The sequence below is a fragment of the Mesoplodon mirus genome (assembly GCF_964341445.2).
Source record: "Mesoplodon mirus genome assembly, chromosome: 5".
In the NCBI taxonomy this organism is placed as follows: domain Eukaryota; kingdom Metazoa; phylum Chordata; class Mammalia; order Artiodactyla; family Ziphiidae; genus Mesoplodon; species Mesoplodon mirus.
This window is the reverse complement of record NC_138980.1, coordinates 150442338-150467844: the sequence shown is the minus strand read 5'-3', so window position 1 is coordinate 150467844 and position 25507 is coordinate 150442338. Positions and strand designations below refer to the sequence as shown.

At 40.3% G+C, this 25507-nt stretch overlaps 1 protein-coding gene across 1 annotated transcript in view; it reads right to left on the bottom strand.

Moving 5' to 3' along the window:
• MROH2B (maestro heat like repeat family member 2B) overlaps positions 1-25507 on the bottom strand; it is a 56486-nt gene that overhangs the window by 14809 nt on the left and 16170 nt on the right. Inside the window, 18 exon segments of the mRNA XM_082621764.1 lie at positions 70-196; positions 944-1101; positions 1879-2024; positions 4240-4360; positions 4683-4772; positions 5030-5125; positions 5221-5356; positions 10221-10300; positions 10511-10630; positions 11376-11402; positions 13713-13865; positions 14422-14427; positions 14431-14529; positions 17084-17200; positions 20360-20449; positions 24259-24302; positions 24875-24911; positions 24915-25016. Of these exon segments, the coding sequence (XP_082477890.1) occupies positions 70-196; positions 944-1101; positions 1879-2024; positions 4240-4360; positions 4683-4772; positions 5030-5125; positions 5221-5356; positions 10221-10300; positions 10511-10630; positions 11376-11402; positions 13713-13865; positions 14422-14427; positions 14431-14529; positions 17084-17200; positions 20360-20449; positions 24259-24302; positions 24875-24911; positions 24915-25016 (1749 nt within the window).

The following is a 25507-nucleotide window of genomic DNA, read 5'->3' as shown; positions in this document are numbered from 1 at the left end:
CGTCACCCAGTGCCAGGTGGGATGGAGTGGGACAGCATTCCGGGCGGGTGGGAGGTTGTCCAACTCAACGGAGATCGCCTCTGTCCCCGCGAGGTCATCTTCTAACTCATTCTCCTGGTTGTCTATTAAGGCTCGCAAGAGTTTGCCACTGGAGCCTGGGTTCTCAGCCAGAGCCTTCCACAGTGTCTTTGTGTCCCTAGGGAAGCACGGCAGGAAGCCGATAAGGCTCTGCTCCTTGGGATGTGAGCTTTTTCATCTGATCCACTCTAAAACCACATTATGACTAATCACAGTTGCAAGGATGGATGGACATGCCAACATGCCTGGGGATAATAAGAATGTTTTATTTAACAATCTAGCATTCTGGCCTTGGGTTGCTGAGGTTTGTTAATGTCCATCAAGACAGAAGTCTCTCATATAGATTCATTTTAGGCAACCAAAAAGGGGAGAAATATTCACTTTCTACTAACTTATTCCTATTAAATAAACACACACACACACACACACACACACACACACACCCTAAAACTCTCATCATCCAATGAGGACATAATTTGAAAAATACTTGGAAAACCATTACCTGTGATTCAAACACCATTTTTTTTTTTTTTTGGCAGTACGTGGGCCTCTCACTGTTGTGGCCTCTCCCGTTGTGGAGCACAGGCTCCGGACGCGCAGGCTCAGCGGCCATGGCTCACGGGCCCAACTGCTCTGCGGTGTGTGGGATCCTCCCGGACTGGGGCACGAACCCGCGTCCCCTGCATCGGCACATGGACTCTCAACCACTGCGCCACCAGGGAAGCCCCAAACACCATTTTTGAAATTATTCAGGTGAGGTGTTCTCAACTTTTGTTTGCTATCTTTCTCTCAAACCACAGATTCTTCCCCAGTACCTTACAGAATGGCCTTCCCTAGGAAAGGGACCAACTCAGTTAGAATCTACCTGTCAAAGGGCAGAGGTTTCTGTAAAAGGTTGGCAACAACTGCATCCATGTGAAAGCTGGCTATTTGGGAGATGGCTTCCAGCATAAACTGAAAACTTTCCCCCTTTTGTCTGAGGACCGGCATGTGATGGTAAATTATGCCCAAGATCTCCAACAGCTAAAAAGAAAAAGAAGCATTATCTGGGGCTTTAGCCAAGCAAGATGGTCATGATTATGAGTTTGTGGGTATGAAAACATTCCTATTCACAACCGACTTCCTCCAGTATTAAATGGCCCGATGATGTTTGGTAGAATGATCTTTGAGAGGAAATGAGTTCTTTTCATGAGTAGTTGCGTATCCCAGCCGGTTTCTGAGTTACCATGGCTCCAAGATCAAGGCCTAGACTCGTGCCTCTGTTCTGTATAACACGAAATGCCTGCCTGGGTCCAAGCTCAACAGTTATTTTATTTTATTATTATTATTTTTTCATATTGGGATGGATATTGGTTTAGGAAGAAAGGAAGAAAGGCGTTTCTATCCTTAGAGCCTAGAAAAAAGTGTGGAATGTGGTAGGTGCACAGGGCATATTAGGCTAATGAATAAATGAATGACTTGATTGACCACAACAGCTCTGAGACTATGCAGTTTTTTTTTTTTTAAGATGAGGAGACTGATCACCCAGTGCACACACTTCAAGCAGTGCACACAGAGTGCGTCTGACCGACCCCAAAGTCCTGTTCCTTCCATTTCACCCCCCTGCCTCCCTCACCCTGGAGAGGGCCACTTGGTTCCCCAGGTTTCCCAGAGTATGAAATGATCAGTAGCAGGTGTTGCCTGTGCACATGGACCCAGAGTTAATAAATGAGTGGACAAAGGTCTTTCATTCAGCTAGAATGGCTAGGCTGTTGCCCTCCTGGGTGGCGGGGTGTACACAGCTAACTCATTTGGAAATCAACCCGGAATCATTCTTACATCCCTTGGCCAGTCCTCCATGTCTATTACCTTTGCTATTTTGGAGGAAATCTTGATCTGGACCTGCACATCATCACATTGCAGCTCTTCCTGCCAGTCCTGTAGTCTTTCCACTTCCAGGCGAATGCCTACAATCAACAAAGGGTGACATAGGAGTTCAAAGAGCTGATAGGGGTTGAAGAAGCTGTCTGTATTTTGATGTGACACTAATTCAGCTGCTGGATGCCTTTAACCCACTAAAGCCTGCCGGATTAGATGGTGGGCATAAGATCAAACACTGATTGAGTAGTTTCTGCATGCCAGCAGCATGCTGAATACTCTGCACGTAATGATCTCATTGCTCCTGAAAATGATGTGAGGTTATTTGCGGTTGAGAAAGCTGAGGCAGAGAGGTGTAAAGCCATTTGGCTGGATCACGCAGTTAGTAAAGATAGGAGAGCTGGAACCTGAACCCTGGTCTGACACCAATGCCCAGGCTCTTACTCCTCTGCTATACTGCTGTCTCGGTTGGAGCTCCATTCTGCACTGAGCCACTTTGGAGGAAATGGTAAGGAAACCATTGTAAGAGGAACATCAGCAACTGTGTAAGTGACTGTTGATATCAGTTTGTAAATGCAGACCTAAACGGTAATAATATTCTGTTTGTTGTTTGAATGGAGTATAGTAATTGGGGAAACTCACACCTGAACCACTCTGGAAGGCAGCCTAGCCAATGGGCAGACGACCTGGGCTCGAAGTCCAGCTCCACTGCTTTCAATTGTCCAAACAACTGGTAAATTTCTTAACCTCAGATCCCTCATCTGCTTTAACAACTGACTGAACAACACCCATGAGTATTAAATGGGTATTTAATTTAGTATCACACTAGTTACTTGTATCTAGTAAAAAAAATAATCATCGTTTTTCTCTCTACCATATTTATTTGGTCAACCAAGAAAAAGAGTTAATGTGAATAATAAAGTATGGGATTTCTTGTTAACAAAGAATATTTAAGGACCTGAACTTTGTATGTTTCAGGAAAATAAAGGACACTGAAGGGAGAATAGGTAGAACAATAATAGAATTCTAAATCCTTTCTTCCTATGAGGTCCCTCTCTGGCACATTTCTTCTCTTATTAAAATGGTCCTTTAGGGCTTCCCTGGTGGCGCAGTGGTTGAGAGTCTGCCTGCCAATGCAGGGGACACGGGTTCGTGCCCCGTTCCGAGCGGCTGGCCACTGAGCCTGAGCATCCGGAGCCTGTGCTCCGCAGCGGGAGAGGCCACAACAGTGAGAGGCCCGCGTACCGCAAAAAAAAAAAAAAAAAAAAAAAAGGTCCTTTAGTTCTCACTTCCTTAATTCATTTTTGCCCCCTGGCTTTGGTAAAAGCATATACCCTTCATGAATTATCTTCCCATATCCCAAGGGACTGTCCCTTGACTGTCCCATATCCCAAGAGACCTATTCGGGCTCTGTTGAATAGTTTGTCCTTTTTGACTGACTCTACCCTCTGCCCCCAACCAAATCTCACCTTTTGGCTCAAAAGTTTTTGCACAAAATATCTAACATACTTTTCTTATGCGAATCTTAGAATTATAATATCTCTGTGCTTCCAGCATCAGGACAGTGCCTGTCACATGAAAAGTCACTCAAGAAATGTTTACTGAGTACCTAAGAGTATGAAGAGCCGAGGGTGGGCATGAGCTGCAGTCAACCTGGCTGAGTGTTCCTGGCTGCACCTGGTCTGCAGAGAACTGTGCATACGATGCAGGGACCACCTCGGTGAAACACCTGCTTATTTAACCTGGATTTAATCAGGAAGCCCTGAGTGTTGGTTTCAGCCTGAGACTGATGTTTTAAAATTCCTTGTATTTCCTGACATTGACAGTTATTCATGTGTCCTGGCAGAGAGGTCCTGCTATGCAAGCTGGAAAAACCTCCACAAAGTTATCTCTCTTAGGAAACTCTGAAAGGCACTTTAGCACCATAATAATAGTGCAATTTCCTCTGGAAGAAAGCCATGTGATAGAGAAAGCTTTGCTAATATGCCCAATTGCTGTGTGATTTAAATCGGACTCTCTCGAAACATTTTACCTGCTTTAATGACTCCTTATCATGCTCTGGTGTTATTAGCTTTATTTTTAAAAAGCAGAAAGCAGAGCCACTGAGGAAAAAGGATCTAAAAGAGAGACAAATTGTGTGACATAATTAAGGTATCAGAGCTCAGAAACGGCTGAACTGGGGGAGGAGAAAGAGAAAGCGAGAGAGGAGGAAGGAGAGAGATACAGATGGATGAGGAGAAAAGCTGAGAACAAAAGAAAACAGGTATCTTCTCTGCATCTGTGGGTTTCACATCCTTCCCTCACCGTTTATGCAGAACAGACCAATAGCCGAGCTAGCAGCCGCCTGGCGCATGGAGGGCAGTGTGTCACAGGAGTCAGGAACAAGGAGGCCGAGGAGTGAGCCGATTTTAAAGTTCTCCGGTGCCTGCAGGACAAAGGGGGACCCCAAGGTGATGGGGTGGCTTGACGATGTCTCAGGCTAGTCCCAACACTGGATATTAAGTCCCTTGTTCCTTCCGTGCAGGCCCTTAGAATAAAATGGAATCTCGGACTTTAAGGGCGGTGGTCAAGTAAGCGAGCAAGCGAGCAAAGATGCTCTGGGTTAGGACAGACGTCGCTGGTGGTTCTCTGGAAAGACTCCACCTGGGACTGGAGATCCGTCACGCATGAGTTTTGGATTCCAGCGGCCTCAGAGGTTGCTGCTGTTAGCAAGCAATGCCATCCATCCATTTTAGGGGCTTCCTTACCTCAATATCATTTGTCAGCACTTTCGCGGTGATCTGGAAGGCTCTTTCCCTTTCCCAATCTTTTTGTGAAACAAGCCACATTCGGAGAAGCTGTTGGTCAAAAAGTAGAAGTCTTTCCTTAGTATCCTCGTATTCATTCGCTCTCGTTCTCTCGCTCTCGCTCTGCCTCCTCTGGAACAGGGTGCTGACCTCCCCACAAACCCTTTTTAAGTGAGCTGGCCCTCGTGGTGGGCCATGTGGGTCGAGCTGGACAAGTCCCTGTGACGAGGATGAGGCAGAGTTTGGAGGGTGCCTTGGAGCACCGATTAGGGACTATGGGAGTCCGTTTGAGCAGCGGCCCTACTCAGATTGAACATTTCTTGACAGTCCTCTGCTTTCACGTTATCCCACATCATGGTCCTCAGCAGCTTCCCCAGAGCATCCATGGATCGTTCGTAGAGAAACTGAAATCAAAGTGAGTGCGAGGGTCAGGCTGAGGGGAGCAAGTTCATTCATTCTACTCCGCTCTGCGCTCCCCTCGGGCCTCGCCCCCTCATACATGAATGTGCTCCTTGTCCTTGTCTGTCTTGTCCTCATTTTTGAGTTTTTCCAGCGGTGGAAGGGGCAGCAGCTTCCGAATGTTCTCCTCAAGAATATGAAGATGGTCATTCAGTGAGAGCTGAGGTGTCAGTTGACTGAAACGAGAACCACGTGGAGGAGTGGATAGTATGTTGACAAACAAAACATAACCCAGTAGAATTCCCAAGAACTGCCAGTCTGAAGGGGCTGAAGGGGTCAGGTACGTTTCTGATGGGTTGGGATGTTGAAGGAGGTGGTGATGGAAGCAGAGAGAGATTGGGGACATAGAACCAGACGGTAGTGGTGGGCATAGTCCACACGCTTCGGGTCTAATTTATTAAAGTGATAAACCATCACTTGGCTTTGCATTACTTTACCCTTTATTATTATATGATCTAACATTCATCTACTTGTTTTCTTCAGCACTTGATTGTGTGTGCGTGGGTGTGTGTCTGTGATAGATTCTAAGTTTGGAGCAGTGAGTTTTATAAATTCTATATGTCCTCTCATGTTATATGGAATGTCACACATACTGTAGGTTCTTATAAATGCACAAGTGAATAGATGATAATGGAATCTTCCTTCTTTTGTTCCTTTCTTTCCTTCCCCTCTCTCTTTCTTTCTTTCTGACATATACTATAGACATTACGAGGATATAAACAAACCTGGACATAACTTGGAAAAATGTAAATGTTCAATATACATGAAAAACTCCATTTGTTATTAAATAAGTGTAAATTAAGACAATACAATACCACTTGTCAGCAACCAAATTAACAAAGAAGTTAAAAAAGATGACACTGTCAGAGAAAGGTGAAATTGGTCTCTCACTGGAGAGTACAAGTCAGTAACAGCTGGGACAGTGCTATTGAAAGTGTTAAATGTGTTGATAGATGCTGAACAATCTTCTCATCCTTACTGTCTGGCTGGCTGTTTAAAAAACTCAACTTATTGAGCTATAATTTATGCACAACCAGCTGCATCCATTAAAGTGTGCAATCAAATGAGTTTCATACTCATGGAACCACCACTATAATCAATATAGAACATTGCTATCATACCCCAATTTTTCCTCATGCTTCTTTGCAGCTCGTCTCTTCCTGTACCCTGGCCCAAGGCATTTGCTTTCTGCCATTAGCGATTAGTTTGCAAGTTCTACAGGTGTCCTGTCCATGTGAGGATAGCCATTAGCAACATGTGGCTATTGAAAGCTTGAGTTGTGGCTGGTTTGATTTAAAATATGCTGTAATTGTAAAACACACTGGATTTTGAAGATTTAGTATGAAAATCATGTAAATTATCTTATTACTTCTTTATTTTAAATACTTGAAATAATATACTGAATATATTAGATTAAAATTAATTATTAAAATTAATTTAACTTGTTTCTTTTTACACGTTTAAAAGTGGTTACTAGAAAATTTTAAATGACATATGTAACTTGTATTATACTTTATTTCTACTTGACAATACTGTTCTGGAGCCTGGTTAATTCTTAATTTATCTTTAAGATTTATCTGCACTTTCTTTAAACCTCCCTCATTTGTAAACATGACAACTTGTGCCTTCCCTTATTTTGCTTCTTATCGAGTTTTAGAGAAATTATGTGAATGTGTTTTGCATTTATTTCCCCTAGTTGACTAAAACTCCTTCAGAGCAAGGCTGCATTTTGTTCAACATTGTCCTTTTAGAACCTAGCTCAGTGTCTGATACATGGATGCAACTCAATAATATTTATTGAAACAAATTGTCAACTTTTACAATTAGAAGTTCAGAGAACACTTTTTGCACAAGGATGTTCACCAAAGTATTACTTATAGTTTTTAAAAACAAGAAATAATTAAATGTAGCAATAGGAGGTTGATTAATAATTAAATGTAACAATATGAGGCATATCTATGCACCAAGATATTAGGCAGCCATTAAAAATGATGTTTGTTACCTCAACATAATAAATGCCACATATGAAAAGCCTACAGCTAACATCATGCACAATGGTGAAAGACTGAAAACTTTCTCTCTAAGATCAGGAACAAGACAAAGATGCCACTTCTATTTAACATAATACTGGAAGTTCCAGCCAGAGCAATTAGATAAGAAAAATAAATAAAAGGCATCCAGATTGGAAAGGTGAAGTAAATTATCTCTGTTTGCAGATGACATGATCTTATACATAGACAATCCTAAAGAATCTACAAAAAATATTAAAACTAATAAGCAAATTAATCAAAGTTGCAGAATACAGGGACTTCCCTGGTGGTTCAGTGGTTAAGAATCCTCCTGCCAATGCAGGGGACACAGGTTCAAGCCCTGGTCCGGGAAGATCCCACATGCCGTGGAGCAACTAAGCCTGTATGCCACAACTACTGAGCCTGTGCTTTAGGGCCTGAGCGCCACAACTGCTGAGCCCACGTGCTGCAACTACTGAAGCCTACATGCCTAGAGCCTGTTGTCCACAACAAGAGAAGCCACCGCAGTGAGAAACCCATACACCGCAGTGAAGAATAGCCGCCGCTTGCCGCAACTAGAGAAAGCCCATGCACAGCAACAAAGTCCCAACGCAGCCACACACACACAAAAAAAGTTGCAGAATACAAAATCAACACACAAAAATCAGTTGCATTTTTATACACTTAAACAATGAACCATCAAAAAAAGAAATGAACAATTCCATTTACAATAGCATCAGAAAGAATAAAATACTTAGAAATAACCAAGAAGGTGAAAGACTTGTACACTGAAAACCACAAAATGTTGCTGAAGGAAATTAAAGAAGACACAAATAAAGAGAAAGACATTCCATGTCCTTGGATTTGAATATTTATTATTGTTAAGATGTCCATACAAAGCAGTCTACAGATTTAATGGAATTCCTATCAGAATCCCAATGACACTTTTTGAAGAAATAGAAAAATCCATCCTAAAACTCACATGGAATCTAAAGTGACCCCAAGTAACCAAAACAATCTTGAAAAAGAACAAAGTTGGAGATCTCACACTTCCTGGTTTCAAAACTTATTACACAACTTCAGCAATCAAACCAGTATAGTACTGGCATAAATTAAACAGACATACAGACCAATGGAATACAATAGAGAGCCCAGAAATAAACTCTAGTATATATGGTCAGATGATTCCCAACAAGGGTTCCAAGACCATTCAGAGGGGAATGATATTGGATTTGGCAATGATTTCTTGGATATGACACTAAAAGCACAGATGATGAATGTGCAAATAGACAAATGGGCCTACATCAAAATTAAAAACTTCTGTGCATCAAGAACACAATTTAGAGTAAAAGACAACCTATGGAATGAGAGAAAATATTTGCAAATCATATATCTAATAAGGGGTTAATAACCTTATAGAGAATAGAAAGAATATAAAATATATAAAGAACTCCTACAACTCAACAACAACAAAAAGAAAGAACCCCCCCCAAAAAAGGGACAAAGGATTGAACAGACATTTTTCCAAAGAAGATATACAAATAGGCCATAAGACTATGAAAAGAGGCTCAAAGTCATTAATTATTAGGGAACGGCAACTCAAAGCCACAATGAGATACCATCTCACACCCATTAGGATGGCTACTGTAAAAACAAACAGAAAATGACAAAGTGATGGCAAGGATACAGAAAAATTAGAACCCTTGTGCACTGCTGGTGGGAATGTAAAATAGTGTCATTGCCAGAGAAAACAGTATGGTGGTTCCTCTAAAGATAAAAATAGGCTTGACATATGATCCAACAGGCCTACTTATGGGTATATATCCAAAATAATTAAAAGCAGGGTCTGGAAGAAATATCTGTGCACCCATGTTCATAGCAGCATTATTTACAATAGCCAAAATGTGAAAAGCACCCATCAGATGAACGTCCAACAGATGAATGGATTAACAAAATATGGTATACACAGAGAATGGAATATTGGTTCAGCCTTAAAAAAGGAATGAAATTCTGATTCATGCTACAACATGGATGGACCCTGAAGACATTGTTCTAAGGGAAATAAGCCAGGTGTCAAAAGATAAATACTGTATGATGACACTTACATGAGTTACCTAAAGTATAAAATTCACAGAGACAGAAAGTAGAATGGTAGCTGCCAGGGCTGGTGGAAGGAGGGAATGAAGAGTTGTTTAACGGGTACAGAGCTTCAGTTTTGCAAGATGAAAAGAGTTCTGGAGATTTCTTTGCACAACAATGTAAAAGTACTTAACACACTGAACTGTACACTTAAAAATGGCTCAGATGATAAACATGTATATTTTACCACAATCAAAAATAAAAAAATTAATAAAAAATGACTGATGTCTGTGAAGAGTTGGTAATAACATGGGAATATGTAAGATGAGGTGAGAAAAAAACCAGGATAAAAAATCATATGCAGAGTAGAATCTTAACTCTGTAACCAACATGGAAGACTAGAAATAAAGACCTGGAAATATACCAAAATGCTGACAATAAAGGGGGGGGGGAGGATTGGGTTGATTTTTATTATTTTTAAAAACTTTCTATAGTTTCCAGGTTTTAACAGTGAACTTCTATTTCTTTTACTGCAGGGGAAAAATATTATTTTAAAAATGTGCTTAAAATTATTATTGTCTTCAGGCTTATTGCTGCTAACCAAACTAGGGTGTGATTAAGGGTTTCATATATGTCTAATGGGAAGATTAAAATTTGCCTACAGGCCAAGATAAATTATTTTTGCACAGAAATTTCAGTCCTCATATATCAATAAGTCTGACTCTTGTAAGCAGCTCCGCTAGTCCCTGTGAGTCAACAAATGATCAAGCTCTCAGTCAATTCTGTCACCCTGGAAAGAGAAAAAGCCCCCATTTGAAATAATCTATTGATGAACTGTGTTCATGTTTGATTGGTGCACTAGAGTCTGCACCGATCGATAAGTCAGTTGTTCAGAATGAGGATATGGGGGAGGAAATATTTTTTCAATGAGAACAAACAAAAATTTCTCTACCTGAGGTATCTGATGGTGATTAAGGCTTTCCACCGAACAGGGCTAGCCAAGGAACCCAGGGGCTCATCCCTGATGAAGTCCGGCAACACAGACAAGGAGGTGAACTGTCTCAGGAAGGACCAGGGGAGTTTCTAGACGCAAAGAGGTGGAAACCTCATTGGACCGTTGGGCACCCTCAGGCAGAAATACACCCAAGGTCTGCTCTTCGGGACTGGCGAGTTTTACCCATTACCTGCACTCTTGGTGATGAACTTCTCAGGGTCTTGCCCATGTCCTCCCTGCACACCCACCAGCATGTAACCCAGCAGCACCTCCTTGTAGGAAAACTTGAACTTCTCATCCTCAGCACCTTGGACAGCAATGCCAATTTCCGTGATACTTCTTATAAAACTCATCTGCAGATCCATGTCCTAAAGCAAAATGACTCACAGTGCAAGCCAGGGTCTTAGGTACCACACCGGTTCTACAAATAGGGTTGAAATATGTGCCCAGACAGGAGTGACACTGCTCCTTTTGCCATCTCCACCTTAGTCTCGGATCCAAGTTGCAGGGAAGTTGAGAAACTAAGGTCAATCTCCAGCCCCTCCAGCTCCCACCATAAATTGAGGTTTCTCTAGAGCAGTGGCTTTCAAACATTTTTGATCAGAAATCAAAATAGGAAACAGTTTACAATTCTACCCAGTACTTATATGCACAATATAGTGAATATATATATATATATATATATATATATATATATATATAAAATACATAACTGAAAAGTTTTATGCTATTTATTATTCTATATGCAATGTGCTCTTCTATTTCTCTTTTATTTCATTACAAACATTTTGCTGGTTTTGATCTATTAGATATATTAAATTGATTTCATGATCTACCAGTGGTTTACAACCCACAGTTCTAAGAACACTGTTCTAGTTTACAGTCTAACTTCCAAACCACCTAGAACCAAATACATCTCCTTGTTCTGTCTTAAATTAGGCTCAGGGTTCCTGGCTTCAGAACTGGATTAATTAGTTATATTTTGGGATCCTTTCCTGTGGAATCAAATCAAGAGAACATTTATGCTTACTGTACTTCCAGGGGGCATAATTTGTATTCAAATATATTTATACTCAAACACAGGTATTCAAATACATCACATATGCTGCATACCTTGTTCATCACAGCCATGCCCAGAACCTGAAAAAAAATCAAAGGCAGAAGCAGACACTAGAGCAGCAGTTAGAGTTCCCTCATCCCAATGGAAAGACCCACCCATCAACCTGAAGGACAACAGTGAAGCAGGATGCTGAGTCCTTCCAACTGGTGGGAGCTGTTGCCTCCCTCCCCCAGTTTCAAAGGGAGACCCTGTACACTGGTAGATTCTTTGCCCTGGGTGAATCATGACTAAACTACAGAAAGCAGCATAAAGATGTCAAGCCTTTGGGCTTCAGCCTTCTCATTTTAAAGAGGCTCTATCAGGCTTTGGTAAGAAAAAGGGTATTAAGGCTCTTGGCAGAAAGAGCAGTGAAAAGTTATAAAATGAAAGTTAATAGGGCAGCTGACTTTGGAATTGAGATATAGTTAGTTCTGCGACAACGCCTGTGTTGAAAATGCAAATTTGTTCCAACGAAATTGATACACGAGGGAGTACTTTTATCATATTCTGAATTTTGTGTTTGCTTATGCACAGTTTTGTCCGTGAGAGCAAAAAGGTGCAACAGTTGAACTGAGCCGCATAGGAAGATTTGTGCACATACCTCAAATATCCGTCAGCTGCCTTCGTTTACTGTGTGTGATGAGCTGCTCTCATTCAAATCTGGCATTACAGCTGTTTGTCAGATTTCAGATAACCCTCTTTCCCACCACCATTTCATAGTAGCTCATAAATTGCACAGCTGACTTCAGGTGTTTTTCAAGGAAACGTGCCATCATTTCTTGGTAGTATTTATATATTTCCTAAATGTTTTAAAATTACTTTTGAACATTTAATTCAGTTTTTTTAATGTGTCATTGATGGTTTTTTTTTTTTAATGTTGTTCCCCTCACCCCATTTCCCCCATAATCCCTGTGGTTTTTCTGGTACTATCTTGTGCAAATGTTGCCTTATAGCAGAACTGACCTCAAAGTGTCCAGTGATCTTTATCTGAAACACCTTTGTCTCTTTCCTTTTTTATTTTTATAATAACTTTCCTCAATGATGGACTAAATATTAATGTAACATAAAACATCTTTGAAAATTTTGTTTTCAGTTCTCATCATTGCTTATCAAATTTTGGGTATGTCAGAATCCCTTTTTGAGGAAGGTGTTAAAATTACAGATTCAGTGATCCATCCCTGAAGACTGATTCTTTAGGGATCTCCATTTTTAACAGGATTTCCAGGTAATTCTCATGCAGCTGAGGTGTGAGGATCACTGCCTTACATCCTTCCACTAGCGCGTACCTATATCTACAATACCGTGAGCTCCCTATGAGTCCATTCTTCTCACATACACACATGAACAAAGGTCAAGGGCACAGATTTATCAAATAGATGGTTTGTGGAGGACACAGAAGAGGAGATAAAGGAACATAAAGTACAATCCCTAACATCAAGGTGCTGCCAATCTAATGGGAGAAGCAGATGTGCAGGTAATCAATGAAAACCCCTAAACCTGGCTGTGAATAAGAATCATTCATAAACCTTTAAAAAATACAAATGGCAGACCCCACCCCAGACTTACTGAGGCAACCTCCCTGGATAATGACTCTGGGAAGCCATATTTTAAACTTGATTGATAGGTGGGTCTTAGGTGGCTAACTTGGTACTAATCAGAAAAATGGCTGAACTGACCACATGTAGAAAGCATTTTATTAAAGATACAAAAAGTGCTATGGGGGACAGAAATGATTCGATGAATTCCAACTCGGTTTTGTGGTTCCGAGGCAGAAGCATCCTTGGCATGTTTGAGGAGTGTCAAGGATGGTCAGCGTGGCTGGGATGAAGGTGGAGGGGGAAATTAGTGCAACTTGAGGTGGATTGAGTAGATTGACAAGTGATGCATTTTATTCACTTAAAAATACATAAATGGCTCTTACTATTCGTGAGGCATTCGTATAGATGGCTTATAAGTATTACCCTATAAAAGGTTAAAAAGCTACCATTAGCAACACATCAGAGACTATTACAGGGAAGTAATAAGCCAGCTGCCCTAAAGTAATACAGGAGTCATTGCTTTAAGTTTAAATGAGGGTGAGCTCATGGTGGGTACAAGTGGTCTAGGAAGGCAACACAGGGGTGGTGGGATATGAACTGCCCAAGGTCTTAAGAAAGAAACAAATCACTCAACTCTGTTTCATAATAAAATATTCTCTTTCCATAAGTTCTCATCCTCCAAACATACTATACCATACCCTATCTTTCCTTTGGTCTGTATCCTTTGAGCATGAAGATTTCCAAGAGCTGAGTCCCTCCAAGTTTTGGGAACCCCAGCCTTGGAAATCGAGGTGTCCCTGTGTTGGTCGTTACCTGAGAGCACTGGCCATAAAGAAACAGGACTTGGGATACAATGTCTTGATAAAGCCTGGTGAGGAGCTGCCTCTTGGGAGCATGGAGGGCCATGGCTCCATAGATTACCATGACGTCAGTCTTGGTCAGCCTCTTTTTCCCAGAGAAAATACCCTGAAGAGGAGGAAAGAGAGACAGAAAAAATATGACTGAAGGAGTTTCTTTTTCTCTCATATTTTTTCCTAATTCTATGGGCCACTAGGGGGTTAAGAAATGGGACTGAGATTATTACAATTAGTCTGAAGCTGACACTCTTGCCTATATAAATTTAAACACACAGGACGGTGTTGTGGATCTATCAGGCGTTAAGAGAGGTACCTGTGAGAAGGCTTGCATTAATTTTTACTCATTAAATTCTTCTCCTTTAGGGGAAGCAGAGTGTACACAATGGAAACTCTCCATGAGGCCTGAGCAGCTGGGACAAACCTAGGCACACACGGAGCTCCTTAGGGCCTCCCAGGTCAGCATTAGCATTAGCGACAGAAAGTGGAGGAGACTTGTTACCTAGCTGGTCATTCTTCAGGGCCTGGGTTCGGACAGTTCTGACCTGGAATAAAGACCTGGGGACGGGAGCAAGTATAATATGGAGAAAGGATATTCACTGAAGGAGCCAGTGTCATTTGCCTTTGCAATGACCAAGGGCTTTGGAGGAGAAAATTCTTCTTTTTACCTTGCATCAATTCATGAAAAACGTTTCCCGATCTTGGAATATTTTAAGAACTTTTAAAACAATTTCAAAGTGGTTCTCAGCACAGTATCCTAAGATAGATGTTATTCCCTAAAATCAGAAAAGATAGGACATTTTGAGTTTATTCATCTATTCAACAAATACATATTGAGCACCCATTATGTGTCAGGAACTCTTCTAGGTTCAGGGGATACAGGACTGAACAAAACACATCAAACTCCCCATCCTTTTGAGTGTGCAACCAGGGGAAGTGATGGAGAAGTGACATAAAGTGAACACAAATTTGGTAAGCATGTAAATGTAAATGTATAGTGTGTCAGAAGGTGATAAGTGCTATGGAGATAAGAAAAGCAAAAAAAAAAAAAAAAAAAAAAAAGTAGAAGCTGCACACTGGGGGGAGTTGGCAATATAAATAGGGTGCCCAGAGAAGGCCTCAATACAAGGGTGACATGGAGAAGAGTCCTGAAATAAGCAAGAGACTGAGCCATTGGACTACCTGGGAAGCAGAATTCTAAACAGATGGAGTAAGTGCAAAGGCCCTGAGGTCCATTGAGGAGGGCAGAAGGAACAATCAACGGGAAGGGCAGGATGAGGTGAGAGAGGAAGTGGGGGTTGGTCTGAGTAGGGCCTTTCAGGCCACAGCCAGTAATTTGGATTTCTAATCTTAGACTAGTGGGAAACCAGTGGAGGTTTTTTTGAGCTAGAGCTGATGGTCATTTCTATAGGATCCCTCTCCTGCTGAATGCTCACTATATCTCAAGTGGCTAAAATGTTGAAAGCTGGTAGCTCCTGTTTCATGCTCTGTGGTCCTATTCCCCCCTTGCCCACATTCTTCCCACCTCTCTTGCTCGAGGCTCACTTCACCACTGTACCTTCATGGCAGTTTGTTTACGAGTCCTGTTATATTTCATCCGATTGCATAACCCGGCTAGAACCACCATGACCACTGTCACCAAGGTCTCAACCAGCACTGTCCTTAGTCCTCAGATACCAGGCCACATACTCTCCATTATCAGAAGATGCTTGGAAGAGATCTTTAAAGGCTGTGGCCTGATGTCTCTGTGTTCCTTGGTCATGGCCTAACATATAAACCTCTCTGTCTTTCAGCTTCTGGGTCCTGTCACCCCACAGTGCTCTGTGTTTCTCCTCTCACAACCCATCTTCCTAACGTCTTAACTCCTTTCCCTACTTTTCCACCTATGTCCCACTGTCTTTCTATCATGTAAGTCTGGCAAAACCCAAGCCCTGGATAAATCTGACTCCACATCTTGCCGATCACCTATCCCTACACCACATCTGCAGGAGGCTACTGGAAAAAAAAGTGACCCCACTGAGAAAATAGGTGCCAGTAGAAGATGATTTCAACCCCCCAATGGGGCCCTCAAATCTGCACAGATGTCCTACATCTTCCCCTGAGTCCATTTTCTCTCTCCAGTTCCTCACAGTTGCAACCTCAGCTCTTTTCTCCTGAAACTGTTCACTAAGCACTCTCCATGAATAAGAACTTTGAGAAGGGTTCTATTTTCCCTTATTTTACTTGGAAGAACCTGAGGGATGTAGGTAGCATGTTGTAGAGGCAAGATTTGAATCCAGCTAGTCTGACATTAGAATCAGAGCTCAGGTGTCACCTGAGGGAGAGAGTCATGCTCAAGAGATGGAAGGCCAGCAGGCTCAGTGAGACTAAGAAAGTTACGCGTTAACACCTTACCCATCCAGAGGTCATTCACTAAGTGACTTGAGTGTGTGGGACACACTCAAGAACTTGAAGTAAAGTTAAGTAAAAGAGGAATTTGAGAAGCTCAAATGGATGTCACAAAGTTCATCTTTTAAAGTTTGTGAACCCCTCAGACGTTGAATGATGGCCATATTGTATGCTTATATCTGAAATAAACTGACATTGTTTCCTAGCCCAGAGCAGAACTAAAAGGGTAATTAGGATGGGAAAAAATGGTGCTAGGAATAATGCCAATGAGAAATATGATGACTGAATATCTGAGAAGGAACAGTTTCAAAAGTTCAGTAAGTCTAGTGGTTTCTAGCCATTTACGATGGGGAAAGGACCCTAAACATCTGAGAATTTCTTCGAAGAGTATATAACAAGACAGACTATGAAAATTTATTTTTTACTAGCTGGTCTTTATTAGCCTTGCAGAGTTTTTTTTTTTTTTTTTTTTTTAAACAGACATCCTCCTTTTTCTTCCACATTCACATATGCTCTCCAACTTAGGCTAGGGTAGGGAAGAGGCAGAAACACTTTGCAAAAGCTCTCCAGGTTATACTTATATTTTCTCTAGGTGGAAAACCAATGGTATATAAGCTTACTTTCAGCTTACAAGTTTAATGATTTTGATACTTACAATCATACTCTTAAGTTATAAAGCCAAGGTCAAAATATATTTAAAATATTCTTGTTAAGTAAGAGTGATTAAAATTCATTTTTCAATATTTTCACAAACCTGGTTAGATAATGAAGCACTGATATTTAAATAAGGAAGTTTCATTTTTCTGAAAAATTCTGTTGGACTCTCTTGAATGCATGGATAATTCTGAATGAGTAAGACATTAATATAATAACTGTCAGAGGTTTTCCAGAGGGAATTCATTGTCGTTGTCATGAGAGGAAATTGAAAGAAAGGGGTACCACCTGGCGTTGATACCCCAGGTGGTTGGGAGCAGCCAGAGATTCCTTAATCTGTGAGCTTACAAAGCCTGTGTCTTGGCAGGATGCTAAGGTGGTTCCCAAGGTTTTCCAAAGAAATTTCTGGAAAACAAAGGACAAGCAACATAGTTAAAGGTTGGAAAGCAAGACTGATGAAAAATGGAAAGAGTTAAAACAGTCATTTAAAGAAAAGACACTGAGGTAACTTATGACTGCTTACTAACCATGTACTTTCCTATACTATCTCTTCAAAGCATTCCCCGCCTCCCCGCCAAGGCTCTGTCCTCTACCTGTGTTCTGCTCTGTCCTCTACCTTTCACTCTCTACTGTAATTTTTAATTTTCTTATTTGTCTCTATGCTCAGAATTTCAATTCTTGGTTGCAGAGGGTCTTATTGATTATTTCCAGTGGACAGTCACTGGTAGCTAATAAGTGCTCATTGCATTAACATGCTCAATAAAATTGGGTAATTTTGAAGATAATGTCATCAGATATTCTCAGACTCCACAGTATATTGACTTAGTTTATTGTTTAGGAGATTTAGAGTATAGTAATTTTGAAAATAATACTTTGTATGCTCTACTATTATCTCTCTCCCAGGAGTAGAGTGAGTTGTCCAGAAGTGCTGCCAGAATGGTATTAGGAGTGAAGAAGAAAATTCACATAGGAACTTTTACACACGCATTGTGTCTTTAGTAAGGAACTCCTCTAAACTGGGAAGGGAAAGCACCTCATGGAGGAAAACTGGAGGCGGAGCATGTGGGGGATCATTCTGTGGCTTCCACCTCCCTTACAGGTGGTGAGAATGTTGGATTCATTATGCCAGCCCTACCCTGGTTACTTCTGCAGTGTCGGGATGGAGAAAAGGCAAGTAGGAAAGTCGTGTCTTCCTGTCATCTTTCGTTAGAGGCCATGTATGATGTAGAGCTATGCCTGGAGGTGTGGGGCAGCCCCTCAGTGGCTTGTGTTTGAACAGTATAGCACACACCTGGATGTAAATAGGTATATGAACATGTGTGTATATATAGCTATATAATACCAGATTGGCATCTCTTTATTTAGACTGTCCATCTTGTTACACACAGGAGAGTAAAGTGGCCAGTTGGAAGTCCACTCTAAGGACCTGCAGAGCTCCAAGGATTGTAGCTATGGAGTGGTCATTATTGATCAGAAAGGATGTATGGCACAGGAGGAAAGGAAAATCTAGTAGTAACAAATGAAATTAAATTAGTACATTCAGGAGAAATTGTACACATTAGTCTGACTTGGGATGAGAGGGGGACCTAAGGTGATAAAACAGGTGGAAGAGCTACCAGAGTAAGAGTAAAATCAGAGTAAGAATCTGACAAGGTAGCAGCTACTTCACTCTCGGTTGTCAAGGCAAAAGACCCCCATGATCATGGAATCATAATGAGGAAAACTGTTTACAGCACTGGAGTAAATACTAATTAGGGTCAAAGCTGCTAGAGTCTATTTAACTCCATCTTGGGAGAAGGACAGGAAAAAGTCTGGAAAAGTCTTGTGCTGAGAAAAAATTGATTTGATCAGGGGGAAATATGACTTACATGTGAAGGGCTAGCTAGCCTCAGTGGCCCCCAGTACTGCTGATCTGTTGCTTCTCTGCTGAATTTGGTCAGATTCAATGTACAGTGCATTCTTACTTGGGGACTTGGCTAGGAATCCCAGAAATCAGAAACCCAGAATTGGAGAAAAAAATGTCATTGATTGCAAAAATAGCCATAACCTTTCTATCCCATCTCTATCCACACCTCCCTGCTATGGGAGTTTGCAGCTCTTATCAAGACAAGTCTGTTTCTCCATTCCTTGCATCTGGGCTGGTCTTGTGACTTGCTTTTGTCAATGGAATTGGTAGAAGCAATAGTATGCCCCTTCTGAGCTTAGACCTCAGGAGACATTGCATACTTCATCGCCCCCACCATGAGAGCAAGCCTGGGCTAGCCTGCTGGAGGATGAGGGACTGCAAGTAGCAGAAAAAAGCTGTCCTAGTTAAGATCATCCCAGACCAACCAATCCCCAGTGCACTGCAGTGAGGCTAGTTGAGATCAGAAGACTGCCCAGTTGAGCCCAACTCAAACTGTCAACTTGCAAAATTATAAGCTAACTAGGTGCCTGTTACTTTAAGCCACCAGGGGTAGTTTGTTATGCTTCTAAAGCTAGTTGGTACACTCACTTTTCTGGTGTTAAGTGTAAAGGTTTAGAGCCATCTAAGCAGCTCATTGCTTAATTGCTCTGCCTACTCATACAACCGTTATCTTGGACTAATCTTGTGGGTTTGGAAGCTTTTGGATGAATGGTACTACATGAGATGCACAAGGCTAGTTCGTGTATAAGAAGATGAGTCATTGCTCACCAAATTTTCCTGATGGGTGTGTCTGCAGGCTGGATAGACCAATTTGGAGAATCAGTACTCTGTACCAAATTAGAGAGTCAATCAGTGAGGGGAATTTTGAAAATTACATAGAAGAGTTGGAGGTTGCTAATAAAGAATTTGTGGGAAGAGACACAGTACTGGGAACAGTTAATGACTTACTTAGGAAATGTTTTTTCAGGAAAAAAATTTAGGAATAATATAACCACAATGATAACCACCATCTACTTTTTATTGAACACATGCCATGTGCCAGGCACTTCACTTGGGACTTTATCTTATTGAACCCTCATAACACTACAATCCTCAGAGGTAGATAAAATTTCCATCTTGTTGGTGAGTATACTGAGGCTCCAGAGAGATTAAAAAATTTACCTAAACCTACATAAGCAGTAAGTAGCAGAAGCTGGATTCAAACCCCATTTGGAATGGATGGTTACAATGTGGAGGGTTTGGTAGAGGTCATGTGGAGAGAGAGGAATGAAAGAAGTGGCCTTTGAGCATTCTTTTTTTTTCAAGTTTTTAAAAAATTGTAGTAGATTATTTCTCGTAGCGAGCCTCACAAGACTGGCCTGGTGTAAACCAAGGCATAAGCTGCATTAAACTAGTGCTATGGTAGGGGCTGCTATTTGCCTTCCAGTATCCATTTTTCTTCCTTCTCTAGAACAGAACCCCCGAATTTTAGTTAGGCATGTATTTGTCTTGAAGGCACTATACTCGGCAGTTTTCCTTGCAGATAGGTGTGTCCCTGTAACTTTTGGTCAAATGTAAAGTGAAGAGAAGGGAGCATTTTTCTAACCATTTCTCCCTCCTTTTGGTCATAAAGTAGAAGCTAAGGTCTCTGAGCTGAAAAACCAACCTTCTCAACACACGTGATAACTGTCCATTTGCTGGTTGAAATCCTGACTCAGTTGAATGGTCCAGGCTATGTCATTGATTTTCCATAACAACTCTTTGAGCAACCGTTGTAGGAGGTGAAAGTCAGATACTAATGTGACGGTTTAATGTGCTTTCTTGGTGCTTTTTTGTTACAATGTATTCTAAAAGTATAAAGTATATATTACATGGGATTATTCCTTTTCTGATAACAACCTGTTCCAAATTCCCATTAAGAATTAGATGCGCAGGAAAGGCAAGTAACTCCGTGTAAGTGCCTTCCTTTTTCCTTTTTAATAAAAATTGCCGAAAAACTTAAAATAGAAACTCATCCAATCTGAAACTTAAAATTGAAGTTAACATCTTTCAAGGTTTGGGTAGATTTGGAAAAAAACTCCATTTGTCAAAGTTAGTTTGCTTTACACCATACTAAGAAAAAGGGACATTTTTGGAATAGTGAATTAAATGCCTTGAAGAACGAATTAGATATACAAGCACAAGTTGCCAACTTCAACTCGAGTAGTGAAATATTCCTCATTTCATCAATTATTTTGAGCCAGGGCCACAATCAGTTTTCTGAACCCATGTCCCTCTTCATTGAACAATACATAAAAAGGTGTTTTTGTCTTTTTGGAGAACAAAATCCATTTGCAATTTCTAAAATCTACAATTTCTCCTGTGTTTTCTCTACCTTAAGCTTAGAAAGAACACAATGTCAAAACCAGTGAAAAGATTTGTATTCATTTTCTTAATAGGAACTCATTCAGTGGATCCTTTGAAGAGAAAAAATTGTACAACCTTGGCAGTATAAGGGAAGAAAGCAACTGCAGACAGTTTGGAAAAAGAAGCCAAGAAGTATACTCAAGATTGGAGGAAGGAAAAGAACTGTTCTCAAGGATTCTCAAGAAAGAACCTTCCTTCCTAGTAGGAACAGTTATTTTAAAATGGTAGCAGGGGGGCTTCCCTGGTGGCTCAGTGGTTAAGAATCTGCCTGCCAATGCAGGGGACATGGGTTCAAGCCCTGGTCAGGGAAGATCCCACATGCCACGGAGCAACTAAGCCCATGCACCACAACTACTGAGCCTGTGCTCTAGAGTCTGTGGGCCATAACTACTGAGGCCACATGCCACAATTACTGAAACCCTAGAGCCGGTGCTCCACAACAAGAGAAGCCACTGCAATGAGAAGCCCACGAACCGCAACAAAGAGTAGCCCCTGCTCGCCGCAACTAGAGAAAGCCCACGCCCAGCAACAAAGACCCAATGCAGCTAAAAATAGAAAAAATTAAAAAAGAAAAGAAAAGAAAAAAAATAGTAGCAGGGGAAAATAAGATAAAAATTTCGAGAGAGTGAGGGGAAGATTAAAGAGGCCTGAATATAGGAGGAGAGGTGGATCCCAGAGTTAAGGACCAGTAAGCATAGAGCCATTGCTTTCAAACCTCATATGAGATAAGATTCACTGTGGGTATCATTAAGACCTGTGAGCTCGCAGGTACCCCATCTACAGATTCTGATTCTGGAAGGGGGGTGTTGGGGGTGGGGTGCTGTGGAGAGGTCACTGAAATCTGACATTTTAAAGAAGCCATAGTTCACATGAAAAGAAGCTCAACACTGTTAATTATTAGAGAAATACAAATCAACCCTAAATGTCCATCAACAGAGAAATGGATAAAGAAGATGTGGTACATATATACAATGGAATATTACTCAGCCATACAAAAAAATGAAATAATGCCATTGGCAGCAACATGGATGGACCTAGAGATGATCAAACTAAGTGAAGTAAGTCAGACAGAGAAAGACAAATCTCATACAATATCACTCATATGTGGAATCTAATTTTAAAAAAAGGTACAAATGAACTTATTTACAAAACAGAAGCAGACTTATAGGTATCAAAAACAAACTTATGGTTACCAAAGGATTTGGGGGGGAGGGGGAGGGATAAATCAGGAGCTTGGGATGAACACACGCACACTACTATATTTAAGATAGATGACCAACATGGACCTACTGTATAGTACAGGGAACTCTTCCCAAAATTCTGTGATAACCTATATGAGAAAAGAATCTAAAAAAAGAATGAATATATGTATACATATGATTGAATTACTTTGCTGTACACCTGAAACTAACACAACATTGTAAATCAGCTATAATCCAATAAAATTAAAATATTTAAAAAATCTAGCCAATTTTATAATCAAATTCTTCAAAAATATTTGACAGGTATTTTTAAAAATATAAATTTAAAAACCATTAAAATTACCCTGAGCTTTCTCTAAAAAAAAAGAGTTACCTATTCTATAATAAATAGTAATAAATACAGAAAAACCCCACAAAAAAACAAAAACAAACTACAATGAGGTACCACCTCACACTGGTCAGAATGGCCATCATTCAAAAGTCTACAAATAACAAATGCCAGAGAGTGTGTGGAGAAAAGGGACCCTCCCTACACTGTTGGTGGGAATGTAAGTTGGTGCAGCCCCTATGGAAAACAGTATGGAGGTTCCTCAGAAAAAAAAATAGAGTTACCGTATGATCCAGCAATCCCACTCCTAGGCATATATCCAGAAAAAACTATAATTCAAAAAGATACATGCACCCCGATGTTCATAGCAGCACTATTTACAATAGGGAGGTCATGGAAGCGACCTAAATGTCCATCGACAGAGGAATGGATAAAGAAGGTGTTGTACATATATGCAATGGAATATTACTCAGCCATAAAAAGGAACAAAATGATGCCATTTGCAGCAACATGGATGCAACTAGAGATGACCATACTAAGTGAAGTAAGTCAGAAAGAGAAAGACAAATATCATATGATATCACTTATGTATGGAATCTAAAATAGGACACAAGTGAACCTATCTATGAAACAGAAACAGAATCACAGATATAGAGGACAGACTGGCTGTTGCCAAGCAGGTGGGCTTGGGGGAGGGATGGAGTGGGAGGTCGGGGTGAGCAGATAGAAGCTTTTATATACAGAATGGATAAACAACAAGACCCTACTATACAGCACAGGGAACTATATTCAATATCCTATGATAAACCGTAACAGAAAAGAACATTAAAAAAAAGAAAGTATATATATGTATAACTGAATCACTTTGCTGTGTAGCAGTAATTAACATAACATTGTAAATCAACTATACTTCAATAAAAAAAAATAAATAAGCCATAGTTAATTCTTGTACAGGTGGCTTATGAACCAAAACTCTGCTGGATTAAAAGCTCCCTGCCCATGGGTTCCTTGATCTCCCGTAGGCTCCTGAAATCAAAATGCTCTCTGTAAAGCCAATGTCCAACTCCTGTCTGCAATTTACTCTTTTGGGGATTTGACATTGTCTGTGGCACTGTTTGGTTGTCAAGGTCCAAAAAGTTATGGATGAGAGAAAGATTCTTTTCTGGAGAAGGGGTACAACATGGCCTTTTTGTGTTTAGACATCAGGAAAAAGATAGTGAGAAGCAGATAGAGGAGGAAATGGAGTTGTATTTAGGAGCAAAGAAGTGGAAATTATGTTAATCTGTTTCTTTTTATGAATGGTGAAAGAATGCAATTGCAAGGAGAGGAAAAATACTGAAAATTAGAGAAGATTTAAGAAAGACAGGGAAAAAATATTAGTAAGAAAAATATTAGTAAGTGATATCTTCAAAACTGTCTTAAATTCTGAATCAAATTGAAGACTAACGATTATTGTTCAAATTGTGGTGATTTAAAGAGCATAAAATTCTTACGTGATCATGTCTAACAGTCTAGTGATTTTCTCAAGAAAAGGAAATGTTGTTTCCTGTCCTTTGGAATCTAATTCTTTTTTGTAAAGATGGGTAACTTTAGGTGAATTCATCACCCCATCATCAACAATTAGTCTAGGAGCCATCTTTACCTGAAGCAGCATGGTCTCCCACAGCACGATACTAGTGTTCTTTCCTAGAAATAGAAATTGATGCAATAAGTGCCAAAAAAAAAAAAAACCCACAAAAAAACACCCAGTATCCAGGTCAGCACTGGCTGCGACTGTTCCGTTTCAAGCTTTCTCCCTATGCAGGATGGTTATTTCAGATTAAATTTACTATGTTGGCAATTCTGAATTGCTAGTCAGCTGGACAGAGGGTCTTCAATCCATGATAAAAATCCAGGCTTTTTGCCAATTTCAACAGTAACTACTGAATTACCATATCTTAATATTCTAGCATGGATGAATAATAACTTTTTAGAACAATACCAAAAGAGAGCTTCTCTAAATACAAAAAAAAAGACCAGAGCAAAATTTCCTGCTAAATATGTAACACACCTGGTCCTCTTATAATATCAATATAAGTACTTGGTAGAGAAATAGAACATAAGGAGTCCAGGACAAAACAGAGCTGTCTACCTTGCATGTCAAGTTCATTGTCTTTATTGCCTAATATGAACATTAATGGCTTAAGACATAGAAGTGGTGCCTCATTTCCTTGTGTTCTTGCCTCCTTGGATAAAGACCTGATCCCACTCCCTTGTACCTTCCAGAGGCTGCAGGAGCTCAGGTATGCGTGATTGTCATAGCTCTACCAAATTTGGGTGAATTATCTCAGGCAATATCTTCAAAAGTCCTATTGAACCGACCCCACGTAATTTCCCTAAACTGGCAAGCATAGATATTACCTGGAGGAAGGAAGAAAAGTTGTTAATCAACTCAGGGATATTTAGAAGGCTCACCTACCTTTTCCTTTTTATCACTGTTCTGTATTCTCTTGAATCCTTCATTAGATAGTCTTTTAACAAACCATCACAGTCTATTCTTACTTATTCTAGATCAAAGCTAATACTTAGACAATCCATCTGCCCAATTTTCTTCTGAGGATAAAGGTGTAAAAACATATGGAAACCATCAACCAAAAATAAATGAAACATACCAACACTTAGATATATCTATTAATTAAATAAGGGCATGTGGAAATAGTGCTCAAGCACATATGTGGCCAAAAAGAGAGAGAGAAATCTAAACAACAGATGTGGAATTTGTTTGAATGGTTCTTATGGATCAGATTCAGTCTATGTTTATTTAAAAAATCATAAATGAAGTTTAACAAACATTTCAGAGTGAGAAGATAACCTTGCGAATAATAAATCTTCATCAGTGTCATTAGTATAGC